General features: G+C 42.5%; 1 protein-coding gene across 1 annotated transcript in view; it reads right to left on the reverse strand.

The window, feature by feature from the left end:
- Positions 1–521: 521 nt before the first annotated feature.
- The window catches only part of LOC144107312 (calcium-activated chloride channel regulator 1-like), a 32,368-nt gene continuing 11,920 nt past the window's right edge, over positions 522–20,969 (reverse strand). The window contains exons 6-14 of the mRNA XM_077640306.1: positions 20,774–20,901; positions 19,737–19,851; positions 16,576–16,803; positions 13,548–13,850; positions 13,142–13,357; positions 11,915–12,176; positions 9,447–9,623; positions 4,422–4,709; positions 522–1,227 (exon numbers count right to left, since the gene is read on the reverse strand). Coding sequence (XP_077496432.1) covers positions 536–1,227; positions 4,422–4,709; positions 9,447–9,623; positions 11,915–12,176; positions 13,142–13,357; positions 13,548–13,850; positions 16,576–16,803; positions 19,737–19,851; positions 20,774–20,901 — 2,409 coding nt within the window. The 3' untranslated portion in view covers positions 522–535. The remainder of the gene's footprint in view (positions 1,228–4,421; positions 4,710–9,446; positions 9,624–11,914; positions 12,177–13,141; positions 13,358–13,547; positions 13,851–16,575; positions 16,804–19,736; positions 19,852–20,773; positions 20,902–20,969) is intronic.

Consider the following 20,969-nt stretch of genomic DNA (forward strand, 5'->3'; position numbering starts at 1 on the left):
AGTGCGTTACCGGCTCTCCGTCCTCTATAACGCCCAATCGTGCTCAGGTTATCAAAAAACAAGTATCTGAATACCCGAATAGCTAGAGGAGCTGCTAGCATTGTCGACTCTGGCTCAGAAAATCATCGACGCTTGCTGCTGCGTCGCAATTGTTTGATACTTTTTCTGTACCATACTGTGTGCTTCTTGCTGTCTATGGTGCCCGATACCAAGAAATTATAGTTACCTAAAAATTCTGTTTTCTTTTTTTTTTATCCTGAGCAACACCTCATGAGGAATGTCTTTGCCCGTGCTTCATCACTGTTCTTTTTTTTTTTTGTAAAGCATCCACGCATTATGCCTTCCGGATATCTTCCGATTACAAAACATCTGCGCCCAATCCAGTACTTTGATGTATCTCAGAAGACACCGTTGTTTATACATAAATAATTACGTCTAAAACTACGATCATGTTCCACATGCTATACATGATTGCAAGTCCCGCAAAGGGGTTCATCATTCAGAGTTGACTTCCACACACATCACTACCAGAGCTTTATGCAGGCATGCGCTCCCTCGACTGCGACCTGCCGACGAGGCAGTTATAGACTGTGATGTTTTTCGAGCTCATTTTCATCAGCACACCCACCACGATGGCGATCACGATAACGGCTGTGACACCACCAATCAAGATCCATATCCACAGTTTCGTAAAACGACCTGACACCTGCCGGCCTTGGACAACATCCGGAGGTGCAGAAGGTGCCGTAGCAGAGGTAGCTTCTGTTGTAGTAACATTTTCTGATGTGGTCGGCTGTGCTGTTGTCGGCTGCGCTATTGTCGGCTGTGCTGTTGTCGGCGGTGCTGTGGCCGCCTCAGTTGTGGTTGCCTCTGTCGTGGTCACCTCTGTCGTCGTTCCCTGTGTTGTCGTAGCAACTGTGGTTGTAGCCACAGTGGTCGTCACGTCGGGAGGAGTGTAAGACACTGGCACAATGTTCGACGTCGTGGAATTGAGTCCGTCACTGTTGAAGACACGAGCCGCCAAGAAGGCGCGCCAGTTGACAGCACCGTCGGCCCGAGGCGTGGCAAACGACTTTGGCAATGACATGGTAACCTCGTGCCTGGCACCGGAAGGTAGTGGATCGAGATTGCCTTCGACGACATGTGCTGTTGTAATTTCTATTTGCTTCTCGAAGTCTGTTTTCAGTTTGGCGTCATCTTTACTGGCACGTATCTCAATAGATGAAGCTGGAAAGTGCAATATCGGAAGTCACAGAAGTGAAGCACGGCTCATAGTTTGAACTGACAGGCAATGCCGTCCTTTTAACATGGTTTAAAGTTATGGCGCACAACATTGGTTTCTCCTCACTGCGTTACAGAATAAGGCGTAGTGACACAAACTGAGGATTTCTAGGTTCTGACGTAATCTAATGGTTTCTAACCTAACAGGTTTAAATATTCTTACAGTTGACGAACATTACATAGATCTTTCTTGAGTTTAGTGCGTCATGTCATGTGTTTGTTAGTCTTGCTTTTGGATTCGTCATCATCATCAGCCTGACTGCACCCACTGCAGAGCAAAGGCCTCTCCTATGTACGAACTACCATCAATAATAGTGAACAAAAATGCCTTTATGTCTTAAGCTACTCGAGTAAGGCCTTTATGCATCGCCCGGGAGATGAATTTGCAGAATCATCTCAATAAGCGTAAGTTTGAGAGGAGCGGATTTCTTTTTGTGAGCTGGATGAACTATTTTGCAGTATATATTTGCATTTCAAAATAACGGTTGTGAAGGCAGCTGGTTGCAGTTGTATAATGTTAATATCCTTGTGTTTTTCGTTTTCTTCCTTTTATAGTCGGCCTAACTGCCCAAGCCTGTCTTCGTAGCAATCTGTTTTGAGTCAGTCACCGCAGGGTCCTAATGTTATCTCGTATGAATTGCGATGAATTAATTATGCGAGACGGTTAAAATTGGTTTCCACGCATGTTTTTTTAACTAATTTCAGATTCAGTGTACCTGGCTCTCCATTTCGAATGAGGGCAATAAAGTTTAATTGAAGTGCACACACACACGAAAAGAAGCCTTAGGCCCGTTTCACCTGCATGCGATTTTCGCCTGCGACACTGCGAATTCTGTCTGTCTGCGACTGGGGAGTCGCAGCGTCGGTGTGTTCGCACTGCGGCTGACCAATGGGGAGGGCTGAGACGGCGTGCGAAGTGTGGTCACGTGTGAGCTGTTGCCGCGGTGGAAGCGTAACTATTTACTCTAATCAAAACATACGAAATAATGCCTTGCATCTAAAAATACGCTGGTCATAACATCATCAACTCATTCCGTGCAGGGTTTCTGAAGCGTTTAATCATGGATTGCCTATGCAAACATCAAGAAACCTTGCCTGTCCCACCGACCGAATTCGTTGGAAATGCGTTGCATGTGTAACGGGCCTTATTAGGGAGCCTATAAATTTAATTTATTGTTGGTTTATTGGTTTAACGCCACAAAGCAATTCAGGCTAGTTTTCTACCACAACGTATTTAAGTGCGCAGGCGGATCAGTGGGGCGCTACCACAGTTGACCTGCAGTGGGCGATAGAAATCAATGCGAACACCGCGGCCTCTGCACGCTCTGCCGTTCACATTTCAGTTCATCGCTCTAGTAGGATGGAGATAGCAAAAACACGCTGCAATCGTCCATGGTTGTAGCGTTTACTACTCTACCTTGTGTTTGTAGACACACAGGTACAAGCACGATCAAATTTCACGATTATAAATTTATAATTTAGAAAAACACGATTAGAAGATTCAAGCACGTTGAAATTTGCCTTCATAATTCTACGAATGTTTGTTCCGACCAAATTGCCGCCCTCAGTGATAGCTGCCAAGAAATTCAGTGAAGGCCCGTCGCGTACAAGATTTCAGAATATTTAAGAGACGTGTGGCTGTCCTGTTTCGCCATTGCTTCCTAAATTGAGTGTCTGACAGGCACCTTCTGGTTTCAGTAATAGTAAATGGTTTGTTTTATAGCTAAGTTGCACGAGAAAGCGTACTTCAATTTCGTCAATAATCAATTTTCAACAGCGCCGTGTTTGTCTCTTCCTATGTCTGGCCCTGTTGTCTAGCACTGTAGGAAACTAATTCTTGTCATGCAGCACTAACTCACCTAGTCTGCCGGCCTTCTACACTTCGCTTTTGTCTTCGTTTCAGTAAGCCTTTTCGGTAATATATATATATATATATATATATATATATATATATATATATATATATATATATATATATATATATATATATATTAGCAGACAAGTTAAGGGAAAAATGAGGGGCCCGTTTGACAAATTTATGAAGGGAGCGAACAGTCACCGAAACCAAGGTGCATAGGGGAACGTTAATTTTTTTTAGTGTGTTATGCTTATCAGTTTGATAATAATACTTAGAATATTAAATCGCTTAAAAAAATTACTTATAAAGCAGCAGAAAAAACAACCATGCCGCCAGTGGGATCCGAACCCACGACCTCCGAATATCGCGTCCGGTGCTCTTACCAACTGAGCTACGGCGACGGCTGTCCAATCTGCTGCTCTCGTGGGTATTTATGTTTACTGGGTGTAAGCGAAACTTGAGAGTGTTCACCAGCGCCACCCTCGACCACAGCGGCGGACGTAGCACGTCCTGTAATCCCGCAAGCGTGACGTAGAACGTCATCTAACGCCGAGGGCGGAAGCTGTGCGAGAGCCCTGTTATGCTACCTATGGCATCAAGACTGCCAGAACCGAGACCATCGTTAAGCTATTAGCAGACAAGTTAAGGGAAAAATGAGGGGCCCGTTTGACAAATTTATGAAGGGAGCGAACAGTCACCGAAACCAAGGTGCATAGGGGAACGTTAATTTTTTTTTAGTGTGTTATGCTTATCAGTTTGATAATATTACTTAGAATATTAAATCGCTTAAAAAAAATTACTTATAAAGCAGCAGAAAAAACAACCATGCCACCAGTGGGATCCGAACCCACGACCTCCGAATATCGCCTCCGGTGCTCTTACCAACTGAGCTACGGCGACGGCTGTCCAATCTGCTGCTCTCGTGGGTATTTATGTTTACTGGGTGTCAGCGAAACTTGAGAGTGGTCACCAGTGCCACCCTATATATATATATATATATATATATATATATATATATATATATATATATATATATATATATATATATATATATATATATATATATATATATATATATATATATATATATATATATATATATATATATATACTTTCTCACCGGCGCAAAAAAGTGCTTTTTGTTCACGAAAGATTCTGCGGTGCCTCTTATTGCACACAGGTTATCCAACGCACTGTGGCAGAAACGCGAACTAACCAAATATTCAGGCCAAGTGCACATGGCTTCTGAAACCATTCTTTGACGTTCTCACTGGATGCTTACCGTTTCCAGATGTCAAATGAGCTCCGGGCCACGTCCAAGTGAGCTTCACAAAAATCGTTTCGTTCTGCCCTGGACGTATTTCGGACACGGCAAGGTCCCGGATGTCTCCGGGAGGCACCTGTGCCTCCTGAATGTCTTCCGTCACTTGGAAGGATCCTCCTTGTGCTACCCTCTGGAAACTGTCAACCTCTTGCGTGGCTACCGAAGTCGCATTCTCCGCTTCGCCGGTTGTGTTGACAATAACGAAGTCGTCGATCGAGTATTCCAAGTCCGCATCTGGGTCGGCATCTGAAAGAAGTTTTTTTTTTTTCTGGTATGTAATAGGCCTAGCTAAATTCGTCCTGTCATCCTTATTTCGTTGATATCAATTTAATGGAGTCGCGTTTAATGGCAGTGATTTTAAACCATGGTTATAAACAGGTCGAACGAGCTGGAAAAAAAAGTATAAAATCTGAGAAATTTAGATTTTGGAGGAACGTTATAAAGGAAGAGAAATTATGGTTTCAATCAAGCCTTGAGCTTCAGAGGGAGTGCTTTACTGTTTAGAGTTGGTATAGCGCTCTGGAACAATTGACACAACAGTAAACTGCATAGTTGTCAGAATATTGCGACAGCTTCCGGTAAATACTGATGACAGGGTTGCCTGATTTACTTTTTTTTATAAAATCCCAAGCTCTACGTTGAAGTTTAAGAGACTGCTTACATACGTTTTACAGACTTTTACAAGAGTAATTCTTTCTTGAGATGCATGTTATAGCTTTTGCATTCGATTTATCGCAGAAAAAAAATACATTTTTATCGGAAGCAATACACGCGTGCTGCCAAATTTAGGCTGATCAGCAGGACAATGAGACGCTGCCTCTCTCCCTGTTTAATCACTTCTTGTAAGGAAAAAAGCGCAGTTTACTGAGCAGTATTATAACATTTAGCAAGTTCTTCGAGCCCTAATTTAAAACCACCCGCCATTGGAACAAGTGCGAAAGGAATTTCTTTTCTACGACACAATTGGACGTGCAATGCTTTCCACACAGCATCAGTGGGGTCTTCAGTAATATTAGCATACGCCGCTTGTCCGCAATATCCGAAATAGCGCCATTAAGTTTGGTATTTACTGTTTAAACGCTATATCGGTAAGGCTCCCATCATACAGAAGATTGCGCGTCGGCGTCGTTGGCGTTGTGACCGGAAAATCCCAAGAAAAGCAACCTAGGTTGGCAACCTAAGTCACGTGACCTTGCGGCGTCATCAAAACCTGCCCACCGCACCGCATTGTGAGCAAACTGAGCGCTGTGGCAGGTGGCAGTTACATTAATGATTAGTCGCGCTGAATTGCCCACGGAGAGCTACCTGGGTCGTGCAAGCGCCACCTGTGGCAGCACCTGCCATCGCAGGGCCAGCGCTTAACACCTGCACCACTGCACCAGGAGCCGTATGAGGGCTCCCAGAGATCTATGAATGTAAATTCGAGAATGACCAATCTCAAATATACAGGCGTTAACCCACTAACGCTATCGCGTCATATTCATAAGGCGGAGCTTAGGTGTTCCTTTCAATTTCTGACATTTCCAAACCATTTTTACGTTCTTTTCAATTTTGCCCCTAAACGAAAGTGGTATTAAAGCATTCGATTTTTGAATATTTATAAGTCATCTTTAGAAATCATTCCTTGGAGTGCCTAAGGGTTTTCTTGTGTGCGTGTGTGTGTGTGTGTGGGGGGGGGGGGATAAAGGTTCTAACAGAAACTAACAAGTAAGCCCATGACGCTCAGTGAACTAAGTGATCGCATTTTACGATTTGCTTTCAGATTCCACTTAACTCTTTCTTTACCAAAACAGTTCAAGCAGTTTACCACCGTGCCATCATGGTTGGAATAAAGGGACTCGTTTCTTATTTTGGTTGATTTGGGTTCAACGTCCCAAAGCGACTCAGGCTATGAGGGACGCCGTAGTTAAGGGCTCCGGAAATTTCGACCACCTGGGGTTCTTTAACGTGCACTGACATCGCACAGTACACGGGTCTATAGAACTTCGCCTGCATCGAAATTCAACCGCCGCGGCCGAGATCGTACCCGTGTCTTCCGGGCCAGCAGCCGAGTGCCATAACCACTCAGCCACCGCGGCAGCTCAAGGGGACTGAATGAATCATTTCATACCCCGCAATTTGAACAACGGCCAAAATAAAATATTCTGTATAATCCGGCCCGAATCGGGATTGGTTACGCTGACCAGAATGTTTCAAAAATGATGTGCTTCAGTTTGAGCGTTCTGTCCGACGTATGAGACATTATATAACATTTTCAATTTCCGCGATACCTCTATAAGGAGAGCGATAACGGAAGTCATGGCGTTCAAGGTAGCGTCATCATGTCGCGCCGTTCTTGTTCATTAGCATCTAAGTACGGGCATTTCCTAAGCATCGGCACTTGACTTTGTGGATTCAACCAACAGCTTTGTGCTCAAAAACTAATATCATTCGTCTGTTTTTTTTTTCAGAAAAATATGACTGTTCCGACGTGCCCAGGAGTCAACAGGTGAACGTCTGTAACTTTCGTTTTTTTTTTCATTGCTGAGGAGAGCCGCTGCTTTCCGAGCCTCACTGAATTTACCAAACATATCCTCAATAATTCTGTGTGGCCAGCAGTGTAGCTGATTCAATGTTTTCGAACACGGGTCAGGGTACGTGCGTCATAGCTGTGCGCTGCGTAGACGACACATAAAGCACGTCGCGTGGACATTTCATTTTTTTTTCACTAATTAGAAATTTGAACACATAAAGTTTTGAAACTTCAAATACAACTCGTTTTCTAAATAATAACGTATAAGAGTATATTCTAATTTTTATTACACTTTCTCACAAAATATGCCTCTTGTTTTTCAGAATTTACAAGAAGGCCTCTAAAATTTTTCACATCAAAGGTATTTTTTTCTTCGTAAGCAATAAACACTCTCTTTAGCATTATGTCTTCATGAAGAGACCTCAGTCAGCAACGCTATGATGTCCTACAGCATAGAAAATTGTTTAAGCTCAGATGTGAATAAACTTTTTACACACACCAATCCGAAATTGTTTTTCCCGTGGTAAGCAGAGAGCAAATGCCTGCTTGAAGAATATTTTTGTATCTTAACGTCTGGTACTTTCAAGACATCTCTCCCTAATCCTGTGAGCAACAAAATCATGCCTTCGCTTGTAGCTTGCGATGTTATTACAGAGATAATTTGGAGGCGGAAGGCAATCAATATTATTAGAATAATCTACGCCTGCATGGAGGGTTCTTTTGAAACAGTTTGACTTAATGTAAATTTTGGAGCTGCGGAGCGTAGACGTTAGTTTCCAATAGAATACTGTTTGAAAAACAAAATGCCAGCCACAGGCAAAAAGTAGGAAAGAAACATGATCGTGTCCACACTGGCTCAAAGATCACTTCTCAGTGTCGACACCTAGCGCCTGAAGCACGTACCTTATTTCCTTCCAAAATCCAGGCACTAGCGAATATTCCTCCAACATTCCTTCGGGCGATCGAATGGTAGCAAATGAAGACTTGTCTTCAGGATGGATGGCACAAAATCTCCAATCGCATTAAAATTCGTATCCCAACAATTCAGCAATTTCAGGACTTGGGTTAAGCACATTGCCGGGGAGCATAAGTGACTGGGGAGAGCGATGCTGTGGCCATCACAATGTATTACGTTGGCCCTATAAATACTAAGAAAAGCAATGCCGGCCCGTTCTTCAGATCTATAGTAATGGTGAAGTTGCGCGAAAAGAACACATAGAAGAAAACACAAACATTGAGCGCAGCTGATGCTGATGTTGAGCTCTTCCCGTATCATGTATTGAGCCTGATCTTCTCGCTCATGATTGCCGTGTCTGTAGAATTACATAAAGTAGCCTGATAACTTCCTCAACTCCTAACGACTACTGGTGACCGCACCAGTTGGCGAAATCTTATAAGTGTCCTCTTCAGTTCCGTTGGGTTGACTTTGATGCAGCCTCTCGGACTCTGTTCAGGTCTGGGTTATTCCACTTGGTGTCAAAGCGGACGTCTTCAGTGTGCTGGAGGGTGGAGGGCTATGATTTCCCTCCAAGTAGCTGCTTTCAGTAGGAAACACAACCGCGAACGGTGATGCCGGAATAGGATTCACCGCTGTAAGCGATGTAAGCACGAAATGTGAAACGAAAAACTAATGGAAGGGGTCACTTAAGTTACGAATCAAGGGTATACTGCAGTAGCTTCTACGGGATAACTCCCATATGTGCAGAATTTGTCGTTCTCGGCTTTACGTTGATAGACCCATGGGAGTCCTCATACCCCTCCTGGCGCCGTGGTGCAGTGGTCAAGCGATGCGAAACCTGCCTGCGATGGCAGGTGTTGTCAATTGTGCAGCTTGTGCGACCGAAGTTGCTTTTCCTGAGCTAACTCTCGCGACTAATCACTAACTTAAATGTTACCTGCCACGGTGCGCAGTTTATTCACAATCCCGTGGACAGGTTGCGCTGACGTCACAAGGTCACATTACCTAGGTGGCCCACCTGCCTCCTAGGTTGCTTCTCTGGAGATTTTTCGGGGATTTTTTGCTCACGGTGAGTGACGCAGCCGAAGCCGTAGATATTGCCGGATTCCCTCCGATACGAACTTCTTAATGCTATCACGTTAAAAATCACAACCATGGAACAAGTTGCCGCTAGTATCAAATGCTTGCTTAGCCAATTGCTAAAAACTGTGATGAATAACTTGCACTGTCCAGTCAACAACACAGACAGCGTCGCAAGCCTTGCCGAGTACGCCGGAGTTACTCCACGTCATAAGCGTTGAAATTTCGCCACTGCACTCATAAAAAGCTGCGCCATTAAAGAATTCTAACAATAGCTATTAAATATGCGCGGGAGATTTCTGCAGCTATAAAAAACTGGTGCAAAAATTTCGTCCGTCTGTTTCCGCTGATTACCTCCAGATGTCCTTCCCTTGCAGGTGGTCGGTAAACCTATCCCGGCATGATGCTGAAAACGTGATGCTGAAAAACTCACCTGTAGATAAAGTGAGCATGGTTGTGGTCATGAAGGAACTGCCAGAACCATGTTTGGGCTCGGCGAGTCGAACATTTTTGTGGCCGGACACGTGGGCTGTCACGGCGTACCTTCCCTTCCCGACGAAGTTGGCGAAGTATCCGCTGTACGTGCCATCGTTAGCTTGGAGATCTGGATCTACACAGAGAGGGTAGGCAGAGAAACGTCGGGTAAATAAATGTAAGAACAAAGAACAGCATGCGTAATAAAATACGCTGCTTCCGAAAGCATCTTCAGCAGAAAAGTTTCGACGTGACGCGTTAACTGTTTTCTGCTCCATTGCTCAAGATTTGCGTGATGAGTGAAATTTTCTTGAAATATGGCTTGTCATCATCCACACCAACGCGAGCCAAATATGTAAAACAGCTTTTACATACATTCATACATATTTACATACATACATACATACATACATACATACATACATACATACATACATACATACATACATACATACATACATACATACATACATACATACATACATACATACATACATACATACATACATACATACATACATACATACATACATACATACATACATACATACATACATACATACATACATACATACATACATACATACATACATACATGCATGCATGCATGCATGCATGCATGCATGCATACATACATACATACATACATACATACATACATACATACATACATACATACATACATACATACATACATACATACATACATACATACATACATACATACATACATACATACATACATACATACATACATACATACATACATTTTATTCTTCCAAACATTGGAAAGTTCTGGACTAAAAACTGACAGCCTGACGAGGCCCAGGAGACACAATACATGGCAGTTTTGCAGTAGTGCAAAATTGAAGTGGGATATTCACCCCCATTGTATAAAAAAACAACTTACATGAATATGAATAACACTTAATATGACTCACTGCATACATCACATATGCAACATAAAGAGGTTTCACTTCAGTCTAAAGAATAGCCAAGAAAAAAATATGAAATGTTGCTTTCAAAACAGATAAATAAATTTTTAAACAAGGAAACTGCATTCACAGATCATGAATTGCAAAAATATGAGCTCAGCTGCCTAAGTCTGAAGCTAAAGTGCAAAACTATTGATTGAGCGCAAGTGGAAGGTTGTAGCTAAGAGACTGATATCTGCAGAAAGTGATAAAACACGGCAGTTTATATTTATCTGTATTTCTTGTGTTAATACTGCCATTTGAATAGCGCTGTTCCAAGGACGCAAACTGATAATATAGCGTTTGCTGTGTGTGGAGAAGAATACTAGGCTGCCTGCAACAAATGATATTCGTATACATTATCTACGCGTATAACATTTAGCAAAAGAAATAATTCTTTGCAGGAAGCACGAATTCAATATCTGCGATGCAATGGACGATTTTCTTTTGATTAACTGCAAGTTTGTTGAAGATAGATTTTGTGGTTTTGGCGCAAGCTAGAGTAGATTAATTTAGAGTTGTATATTTCTTCCCTCAGTCAGTGCTTCATGACGGCTGTTACGAGCTCTGGGTGCGCAGTGCATAGATGAGAAATAAGGACTTTGATTGGTTACAATTCCGACGCTTCAAAAGCCAATTTGAGGAAATGTGTTTATGCGTTTCAGGTAGACAACAATGAAGAGTACTGAATTTTCACTTGAAGAATAGGGTCTACGAATTTGCTCGCAACAAGTCTGGAGGATTTGAGAACACCTTAACATCGATTCAAAATTTGTAACACCGCGTGACAGAAAGCAATTGTGATTTCGCTGCCTATAGTAAAGCTTAATCTCATCCTTTCCTGTAAACTATACGGCGTTATGGTTCACAACTGCGCTTAACAACATTTCTGCCCAGCGTGAAAATGCACTGTGAGAAAAAAAATGCACAACAAAAGAAGTGGAAAGGATGCGCGCAGTCCTGCCCGCAGTCATGCGCACATACTGCCAACTAAGTTTACGCCTGCGTTTTTTGCGCTGCGCAAACATTTTCAAGATAATCATCCATTAAATGGACGAACTTTCCGCTCTACTACAGCCAGTTTCCTTTTTATTTGCCTCTGTTTTCCTCCTGTTCTGCACGCGTCGTATTCGCTTCTTCCTCTGTTGTCCATCTTTTTTTTTAGCGCAGCACACGCACCCAATTTCAACATGAACATCCTCAAACTGGCTAAGCTTGCCGCTCTACTAGAGCGTTTCGGATATTCAAGTATCCTCGCGTTTTGATAGGTCATCCATATTAGCTCTCCCAAATGTCCTACCCCGGAATTGCAGACCCCGGGATTTCGTTAAGAGTGCTATTTTTCTGATCGTGCTTTCTCGCCACCGTGCATTCTTGGTTATCACGGCTCAAGAACAAACGCTAGGTTTTAGCTCGAGGTGTAGATGTGCGAGATGAGGTGGAAGGTTCGTACCGAAACCGTCGTCATTGAGCTTGACCGAGACTTTTGGATGTGGCTTCGGCCTGGACACCTCTGCAGTAACATCGGCGTTCAAGACGATCTTTTTTCCTTTTCGGACCTGGGCCAGAATGATGGCCGCGCGCATATTTGGAACATTTAGACTGTCCATGTGGCAGGTTGCCCGAATCGGCTCGTCATCTTGGTCCTTGGGTTGAGACTTGACTTGAATGTCTTCAGAGCTTGAACTCTGCACATTGAGCTGCCACAATCCTGCCTTGAAAATAAATCAGTCAAAGAAGAAACAGTCTGAGCTCCGCATTAGTTACTGGTTAACCAAGAAATAGAAGTAGAAAACATAGCAAGTTTTTTAGGCATGGCGGCCCTTCAAATGATAATGATAGTTGACTAAAGCCTTGACGACAATTTAGGCACAGCAGTGGAAATTCAGGTTTTTTGCATTTTAAGGCCTTTCATTATAAATTATCACTAATTAATTAATAGACCGCCAGTACGTGATATATTTGTGATTATACTCATATAGCGTAAAATAAATGATTTAAAACTTCAGTCCAACGCGCTTGTCAGTTATGTTAAAAACACCACTTAGGGGGAGCAAGAACTACGTAAAGGTCACATGATTATCAATACTTATTCAGTTCTTTTTGCACTTCTCTAGACGTTTGTTATTTGAGTACACGAAATATACTGCCACTAACCACGCAACAAAATTATGGCAAACAAGCAAAACCACACGAAATATTCGCGTTTATCAACACAGTGGAAATATACCTGAACTTGTCTACCAGTGACCTCTTCAACAAAATCAAAGAACATATTTCCCTATCCACTCTACGAGGTACGTTAAATATATGAAAAAACACTATTTTAGCTTGTTCATGCACAATGTCTGAAGAATATTTAATGTATTGTATATCTTGCCTTCTTTACAGTTTTCGGGCGGCATGATGGTATAACTTTTTTGATCGTCTGCCAAAGCCGTAAAACTTTGTTCTGTTGCTACTGGTTGCGTACTACGTGACGTCATCGCTTCTATTATTGATACAAATTCTCTTCTCTGCTTTCTCTTTGAGTTCAAGCCACTGTTCAATCTATACGCATATTTTGCATTGTGAGTAAAATGTATCCCTAGTCTTTCATAAAGAATGTCTTTTAGTACTGAGCTCTAAGTCATATATATAAATCAAAAAGAGAGTCATGAAATGCGAGATGTCGCCTTACCTTTGGAGAGTTGGGTATAGAGATAGTCCACCTATTTCCCTTTCGTTCCACAGAGCATGCATTGCATTTAGTCCCGCTTGGATCGACCAGCCACACTATTATGGGCACGCTGGTTTGCGTGGTGCGCTCAACGATCACAACAGTGTCGCCCAAACCTTCATCGAGTATGAACGCCCTTGTTGCTCTGCTTTTAAAGCTCGTTGTGGTGTCCACTAACTGTAAACAAAAAGAAAAATATGCGAGACTGTCTGAGCAGAATAGAAAAGAAGGATGCTAGGGAGGACTATCAAGGGCAATTCGTGACGTCTGTTATTTCAGAATCTCTTGTCGCGCAGAAGCAGCTGTACACACTGAAGCAATACACTCTTTCGGATGGTAAGGCCTCATGCCCGATGACACTACATACCTCAGTGCTCCGCTCCACAGCCTCGTCGGACTGAGAGGTGGTGGAAGCGACGAAAGCTTTTTCCATCCCGCTAGCCGTGTCCCTTTGGCCGTCCTCGAACGAGAACGCATTGGCTTTTGTTTCCACGGCTAGTTCCTCCAGTTTTTTGTCGGCGGAGGATCCCATCGCAATCGTGCTGACTTTGACTTTGGCTTTCACGAAATCAGCCTTGACGTCGGCTATTCTGGGCGACTCGTTCTCCTCGCTGTCGCTAATAAGAACGATCATGGCGCCTTCCGGAGTCTCGTCAGGAGTGGTCAGCAACTGAGCCAGAGTACATCAAATGTGTCAGTGCCAGTGGAATCTAGAGGACACTCAGGCAATGGCTGCATTTTGTAATTCAAAATTTTCGCGACGCATATATCGACTACAGTACATTCATTAAATGCCATGCGCGAATCGTTACCGCAAATCGGCGTCTGCATTCATTGGATAACAAAAAAAAGTTTACCTTTCTGCGAAGACATGTCCAATCAAAAACTGATACTTACTGAAACAAAGGCTTTATGAATGCTTACAATTTCAACCCAAAAAGGCTCAGGTGACCGAAGATGGAAGTTTCTCAGAGCGCCCTCTTCCTGGCCTACATTGTGTTTAAGGCTATGTCCCGAATGATTTTGGCCGGGAGACGCAATTTTCGCAAAGTCGCGCAACGTCAACAATATAGCTGCATTACTCATAACCAATGGATCTAGCAAGCAGATCTTTGAAATTTAACAGCTTGTAAGAAGCTGGAATGAAAGTCGGAAGATGTGCCTAGAAGGAGCACTCAATGAGGAAGATGAGTTGTTGCGCAAGTTGGTTCACTGTAGAGTAAAGATAGGTTGCGCAAAAGAGACATTCACATGAAAGAAGACAGGACAAGGCCTTGTTCCGCCTTCTTTCATGTGATTGTCTCTTTTGCTCAACCAATCTTTACGCTTCAATGAGAAGGGCTGCTTAAAAAGTAGCGGCGTAGTTTATTTTTTTCTTTCTCCATCCCCTTCCAGAATGTCCTGGCTTCAGTTGTAGGTGTTGGTCGCCGCACGTTCGGTTCATGCCATTAGTTTTCTCTACAGGAAGCTCGGTCATTGATTACGCCCCTACCCCGACCGCGAAGCAGTTTACCAAAAAAATTAACGTCCCTGCACTCTAAACACTAATACGCATAAGGGGAATAAAAAGGAGAAAATAAAGTAACTCAAGACAGCCGTCTTCTTTCACCTTGATTATTATGCTGCAAGTTGTCTTACACTAGTTGCGATATACAAGCACATATATTGTTATAGCCTGCACTAACGGAAGGTTGGCAGACGGACTCAACCATTGTGGTAGTGCCAGTAATATTGGTACGCGAAAAGAATACTCCTCAGTTCCCACAGATCAAGCGCCAAAATTTTAAAAAAAATCAACAAAATATTTCTTTTTGCTATCCTTGGTTAGGGTGATTCTAGGCTTCGTTAATACATCTGTCATAATGAGCAACTTATGTATACACATTAGCCTCCACAATAGCTTAACGGGGTCTCGGCTGCGGCAGTCTTGATGCCACTGGTAGCATAAAAAGGTTCTCGCGCACGCGAGGCCTGGCCTGTTTGATCACGTTACACATGACGCTCGCGGTAATACAAGTTCTATGGACGAAGGTGGGGCTGGTGAACACTTTCAAGTTTAGGTTACATAGCCGTAAATGCCCCCGAAAGCAGAACGGACCGCCGCCGGCGTAGCTCTGTTGTTGAAGCACCGTACGCGACAAGCGGATGTAACTGATTGTTCCCACTGGCCTCATGTGGTTGTTTTTGTTCTACTTCCAAACAATTATATTTCAGAAGAGAAAGGTTCCGGGCTAGTTGATAATGCATTGTACTTAGAAACAGCGCGAAGAAAGGCGGAAAAAGAGCTGAATTTTCTGGGTTGCTTGATGAACTCTTAAGATTTATTTTGTGCCACTTACAGATAAATGATTCAATGATACCTTGTTGGTAGTGCCTTTATCTTGTTTTATCCTCCGCAGCGTCTTATAAGATTTTAACGCTTTAACCACCCCTTTTTGGGCACGTTTTTAAAGCTTTTACGTCTATCATTTTCTGTGTTCACTTATATTTTCCCATCTGTGTCCCTCATGGTTTTAACTCATTCTCCCCCGCCCCTCTTCTGGGTAATTTTTTATTAGTCTTGTTTTTGTTACTGTCACCTGACCACCTTTTTACGGCTCTTTACACCGTCTTTTTATCGCTTACTTCGTTCGTTCCTGGTTTTGAAATTTTGTGACGCGACCACACTGATTGCCGGTTATTGCTGCAGCAGCCTTATTAACCACCCTCTCATGTCTTCTATTTCAGAATCTTTCCTTCAAATTAAAAATTCAGTGGCGAGTTAACGCTCATGTGTGTCGTTTCTTTGTGGTGTCCACGTTTCTTCGCGCTGTTTCTTAGTACAAATATATTTCGACTATGAAATTATTACACTATTATTATTCCACTTATCAGCTCAAAAGTTTAAGAACGAACAGTAACATTTTACTGTGCTGTCCTTGGTGTCGATGACTGTCGCGTTCCTTACACTTATTTCTTACAATGACGACATAAAGCTTATAGGCTTCTTTCTATTAGAGATATCCAAAATACAGAGTTATAGACATAACGAAGTTCAAACCATATGTGGCTTTAATTTTTGTCGTTTTCATGTACCCGCATAATAAAACAAACACTAAAATCCTAGCGGGAGGCATTGCTTACGTGGTACTTTTCGTCACCTAAGGGGCACGTCCAGTTGCTGGCCTACGGCGAGCTGTTGCACCGTGGTCCCGAGCTCGCAGTTGTTGTAACCATCTAAGCATGCTCTAAACATTGCATGGTATGATCCGGCCCTCTTTGTTTTAATCTCAATTTAGGTCTTTCCGTGTGATCCTTTCCGGCAGGCTTGAGGTGTGTAGATTTGACACTTCGCCCTTCTTTTCCTTTCTCGATGGGCAAAGCCTCATGGCTTCGCGCGCACATAAGGGGCTTACCTCTAGAGCTTTCTTGAGGCCACAGCCAATGCACGTTCTCGACGATGCTTTCAGGTTCTTCACAGTGTTCAGGAATCCCTGCCTTGTGTTGACATTCACAGGCATCAGGGTGTGTTCCACTTTGGCTTGTGTACTGCACGTGATGATGGCTAGCCGCCTACTGCCGTCCTCTATCCCGCTGATGTAACGTTCTGCAGATTCCTTCACGACTTCCATCCACCTCTCTGACTGCAGCAAAAACAAAATTAAGAGTGCTGGGCTGGAGCTGAAACATAGACGTGTCAATATGTGCAAGTGGACGAGATGAAAGCTTTAGTTGCATAACAGATCAATTTTGACAGTATTGATCTCCAGCGATGGCCTGACCGGCGCTCTATCCACTGAGCTTTGCTGGCGAGAAGAATACGGCTTTACAGATGCCCATTACATACACTCCACACAAATTTCTGCAAACTAAATATTTATGAGTGCTTTCGATGTTTATACTTATATGGTCCGTTTTAAAGTGAAATATTTAGATTACAATATTTAAATTTTCAAAATATTTAGATTTAAAAGACATTCTAGGGTCGCTGTCTCGTGCTCGGCTTGTTTTTTTTTTTATTATCCTTTATGAAGCCGCAAACTATCGGTATTGAACTGCGCACAAATAGCAAACGGAGTAAACTTGATAACCGGGGGCTCATGTCGGATGATCGGGTATCGTGCAAGCTTGCTGAAGCCTATTGTTAAGCGCCAGAAGATATTGCACCGGTGATCTGAACAAACATAGTGCAATGCCTTCGACAACTGACATCAAAAGGCCTCTCAGCAGTGACTGCACTTTGAATTAGTTGATTGAAACTTTTTATTCCGATTGTTGAGATGTATTTGACCGCCATTATGCGCGAGTATTTCGCGTCTCTCTGATTTATCCCGTGACACTGTGTTCGCTAACGTTTCGCTGAAAACGCAAGCATAGGTGCCATCATTTATTATTCTTCAGACAACAATTTCACCGCTACAAGAGGAAGCATAAGTTAGGGTGATGCAGGCATATAGGTTACAGCAAAATACAATGGCAAGAAGCAGTGCTTCCAGGCGATCATTAGGAACTGAAATCCCTACTCTATTTGCACTCGGGAGCTTCTCTTTCGTACGGAAACGGTGACTCCTTTATTGCGTGCCATTCGGACAATTGCTCGCGAATAACTGCTCTGAATAGAATGAAAATAGTTGTTCTCCTGGTAAGGAAAACGGACAGCGGCGTACGCCACCTTAAGTGCAGGCCCAGATGTAGCACAGAAAGTACAGGATGGTACTTGAAGGCTTGGGTGATAAACATTTGGATGTCGTTTTAGCGCTTTGTATACACTGCCGTCAGTAATGTAAGCATTGGCCACGGCTCTGCATTGCTCTGAGCTGACTCCTTAGATGAAAAATAGGTCCTTCAATCTTCAATTTTCAATCCTTCAATTACATGCCTTTTCAACCAGTTCATCCTCTTTCCTTTTGTCTTCGATTAGACCTTAGTATTACCTCTCAAATCTTACACTGACGGTTTTTGTCATGTCATGCCAGCTATGCAGTTCTCTTGAATTCTTACAAGGCTTTTCATGGCCTAAGTTCTTCTGTATTCGCGGATTTCTTTCTAGCTTTCAAGCTTACTATGCACCAAATGTACTTTAAGCTACTCAAAAAATCCTGCTTATTTTTTTCTCAACTCGGATCTATTGTATCGATATCTACATTCGTGTACATGGATCACCGTATGGTATTCGTGTGCGGCCGCTAAATAATTTATCATATAAATTCTTCTTGGCGCTATCTCGGCTTCTCTTTAATAAACCGAACGACGGCTGTGACGTCAAACTGACGTTTCGGTCACGTGATCCACTAGAAAAACTGTAATATAATGGCTGACAGGTCATTTTTTGTCATTCTACGTCTTGGAAATGGCTGTATTAAATGTCATAGTGAGTTAAAACTAAACACCGGCGATTACATTACTGTATTTCTATTGAATCACGTGAACAAAACATCAACGAGACGTCACAGTCATTATTTTGTCAATGAAACCGATACCGCAACAGCATGAGAGAAGAAATTGAATTATAAACTATTTAGCGGCTGTGGGCGAATACCAATCGGTAATCCATGTTTTCTAATGTCTAACGCATCGTTTGACAGAAGCAAACGCGCAGTAAAATTAGGTGTCTATAGTCCTTAAAGATATGTTTGATTTCATTTTATGTGATTTGATTTGATTTATTTCCGTCAATGCTGCAGGGGCTCGAACAAAAGTGAAAAATAGTTCAATTTTCGAGGTTCAAGCCCCTGTGTGCAAGGCATGCACCGGTTGTACATAGTTACATATGTAATGCTTAACTTTCAGGGCAAACTTTACACAGAAAATAAATGTGCAAAGCCACGGCATGAACTGAAGCTAACATAAAATAAAAATATTGCATTTTCACGTTGGAAGATTCCATAAGCATATTACATATATACAGGATAGATACATCATCATTATACAATTCTTAGTGAATGTACCATCTCTTTTATAATGCAAAAAAGTCATCAACATTGGCATGCCAATATTTTTTTAATTGATATTATTACTGCGCTAGAGGTAAAGTAACGATGGAAAGGAATACGCTAACATTTGACGACTAAAATTTGTACGTAAAGTAGGCACCTTCCAAATTTCTGGCGACCGAGATGTCAACCTACCTTCACTTAAACTTAAGTTTGCTAGGGATGGAATAAGGGCCTCATCCCTATGGAGATCTTGTGTATATCTCCTGGCCAAGGTAAAATCACAAAGGCTATGTATGAAGAGTATTTCTAACTTCGTGAAAAGGCTTCTGGTCTGTGCGTTTGGCTCAACACCTGCGATGAATTGAACGGATTTCTTTGTGGAGTGTGAATTTGATTTCAATTTGTAAATGTAGTGTTACTCGAAACAAGAAAACAGCAATTCACATTAGACATACATAACGAATTAAACTAATGAAGTTTAACAGCAGGAGCAGTAATGCTGCAAGCAGCATCACTGCTTCCAGCGTCCGGGCTTCTGCAGCAGACCACACTCGTAAAACCGTACTCTGTCAAACATCAAGCGAGAACTCAACGTATTGCGCATAGCAGTTAGTTAGAAGTTAGAGGCTGGTGAAGCTTACACTCATGCTGCCTGAGACGCAGAAGACTAGGACAACCCGCTGCAGCAGGGCTTCTTTCTCCTGCGTCTCTTCGATGGACACCCGGATGCGCTTGGACATGTCCGGCCGTGGAGCCCTGCGTCCGTGAGCAGAGGACAAAACAGTTCAGTGTGTCCAATTTTCAATAAATTTGCTGTGCTTTTATATTCTGAACTATAAGTGCACATAAAAGCCACATTCACTGATTCGATTCAATACAACGAGAATCGAAGTGTTTTCGGCCATGGCAGTACCTGCATTAGGTTGGTTTCAACTCTTTATTATGTCATACTCTTAGAACGTGCATGTTACAGTGAAAATGTACTGATTATCTTAACAACGCCATTATTTTGACCGAATTCATAAATTTCGCCACAATTCTAGGATCATATGATCATGCCCTCTGAAAATATACATGCAGGATTGCCTTGTTAATGTCCTGGGCGATGAGGATCGACCACCCGTTGTAATGTAATCTGCGGTAACCTTTACAAAAAATTATTTAGACAGTCTATAAATTGTCCGCAGACTTCTGTCTGTAAGGTCTATAGGCTGTCTATAGACAAATCCAAGAGAATAGTCTATAGGCAGTACAAATCCGATAGACAATCTATAGATTTATGGCCGTACACTTTTAGTAGACTTTTTTCTATGAACAGTCTATAGACTATGAATAGACAAAAATAAATATCTATAGGAAGGCGATAGAGTCTATAAGGAGTCTATAGACTGTCTATAAACCATTTTTATAAAGGAAAGTAAGCTTTCATGTTGTCATGATAGCCAGACCACGAATGTAAGCCTGTCTGCTTGATTCCGTCCACCATAAAAGTTGAAAAAGTGCGCCTTACTTCAACCGTCTAAATGTAGGCCCAACACTTCTTTTAATCGTATATAAATTCTTACTAATCCAAGTGACTGTAATTCTATGTACTAAAAGGGCATAAAAACTATCTGTCCCTATACAAGTTGCAAAATTCGTCTTTCGCTAGGTCATGCAAAGGGCGTAGTAAGCGCACTTCTTGAAGTCGTCGTTCTCGCTGATGACATCCCATGTCGACCTTTGGCGGCAGAGCTTATTTTGCTTGTTCGGAGCGAACTGGTCGTGCATTCGGATTCCTTTGGCTGAGTCACAAAACTGAGTTATCTGGAATAGAAGATACAACCCCGTGACACACTCGCAAAAGGTTTTCAGTCACTCTCGTCGTTGCAAAA

This window comes from Amblyomma americanum, chromosome 10 (genome assembly GCF_052857255.1).
Source record: "Amblyomma americanum isolate KBUSLIRL-KWMA chromosome 10, ASM5285725v1, whole genome shotgun sequence".
Lineage (NCBI taxonomy): Eukaryota > Metazoa > Arthropoda > Arachnida > Ixodida > Ixodidae > Amblyomma > Amblyomma americanum.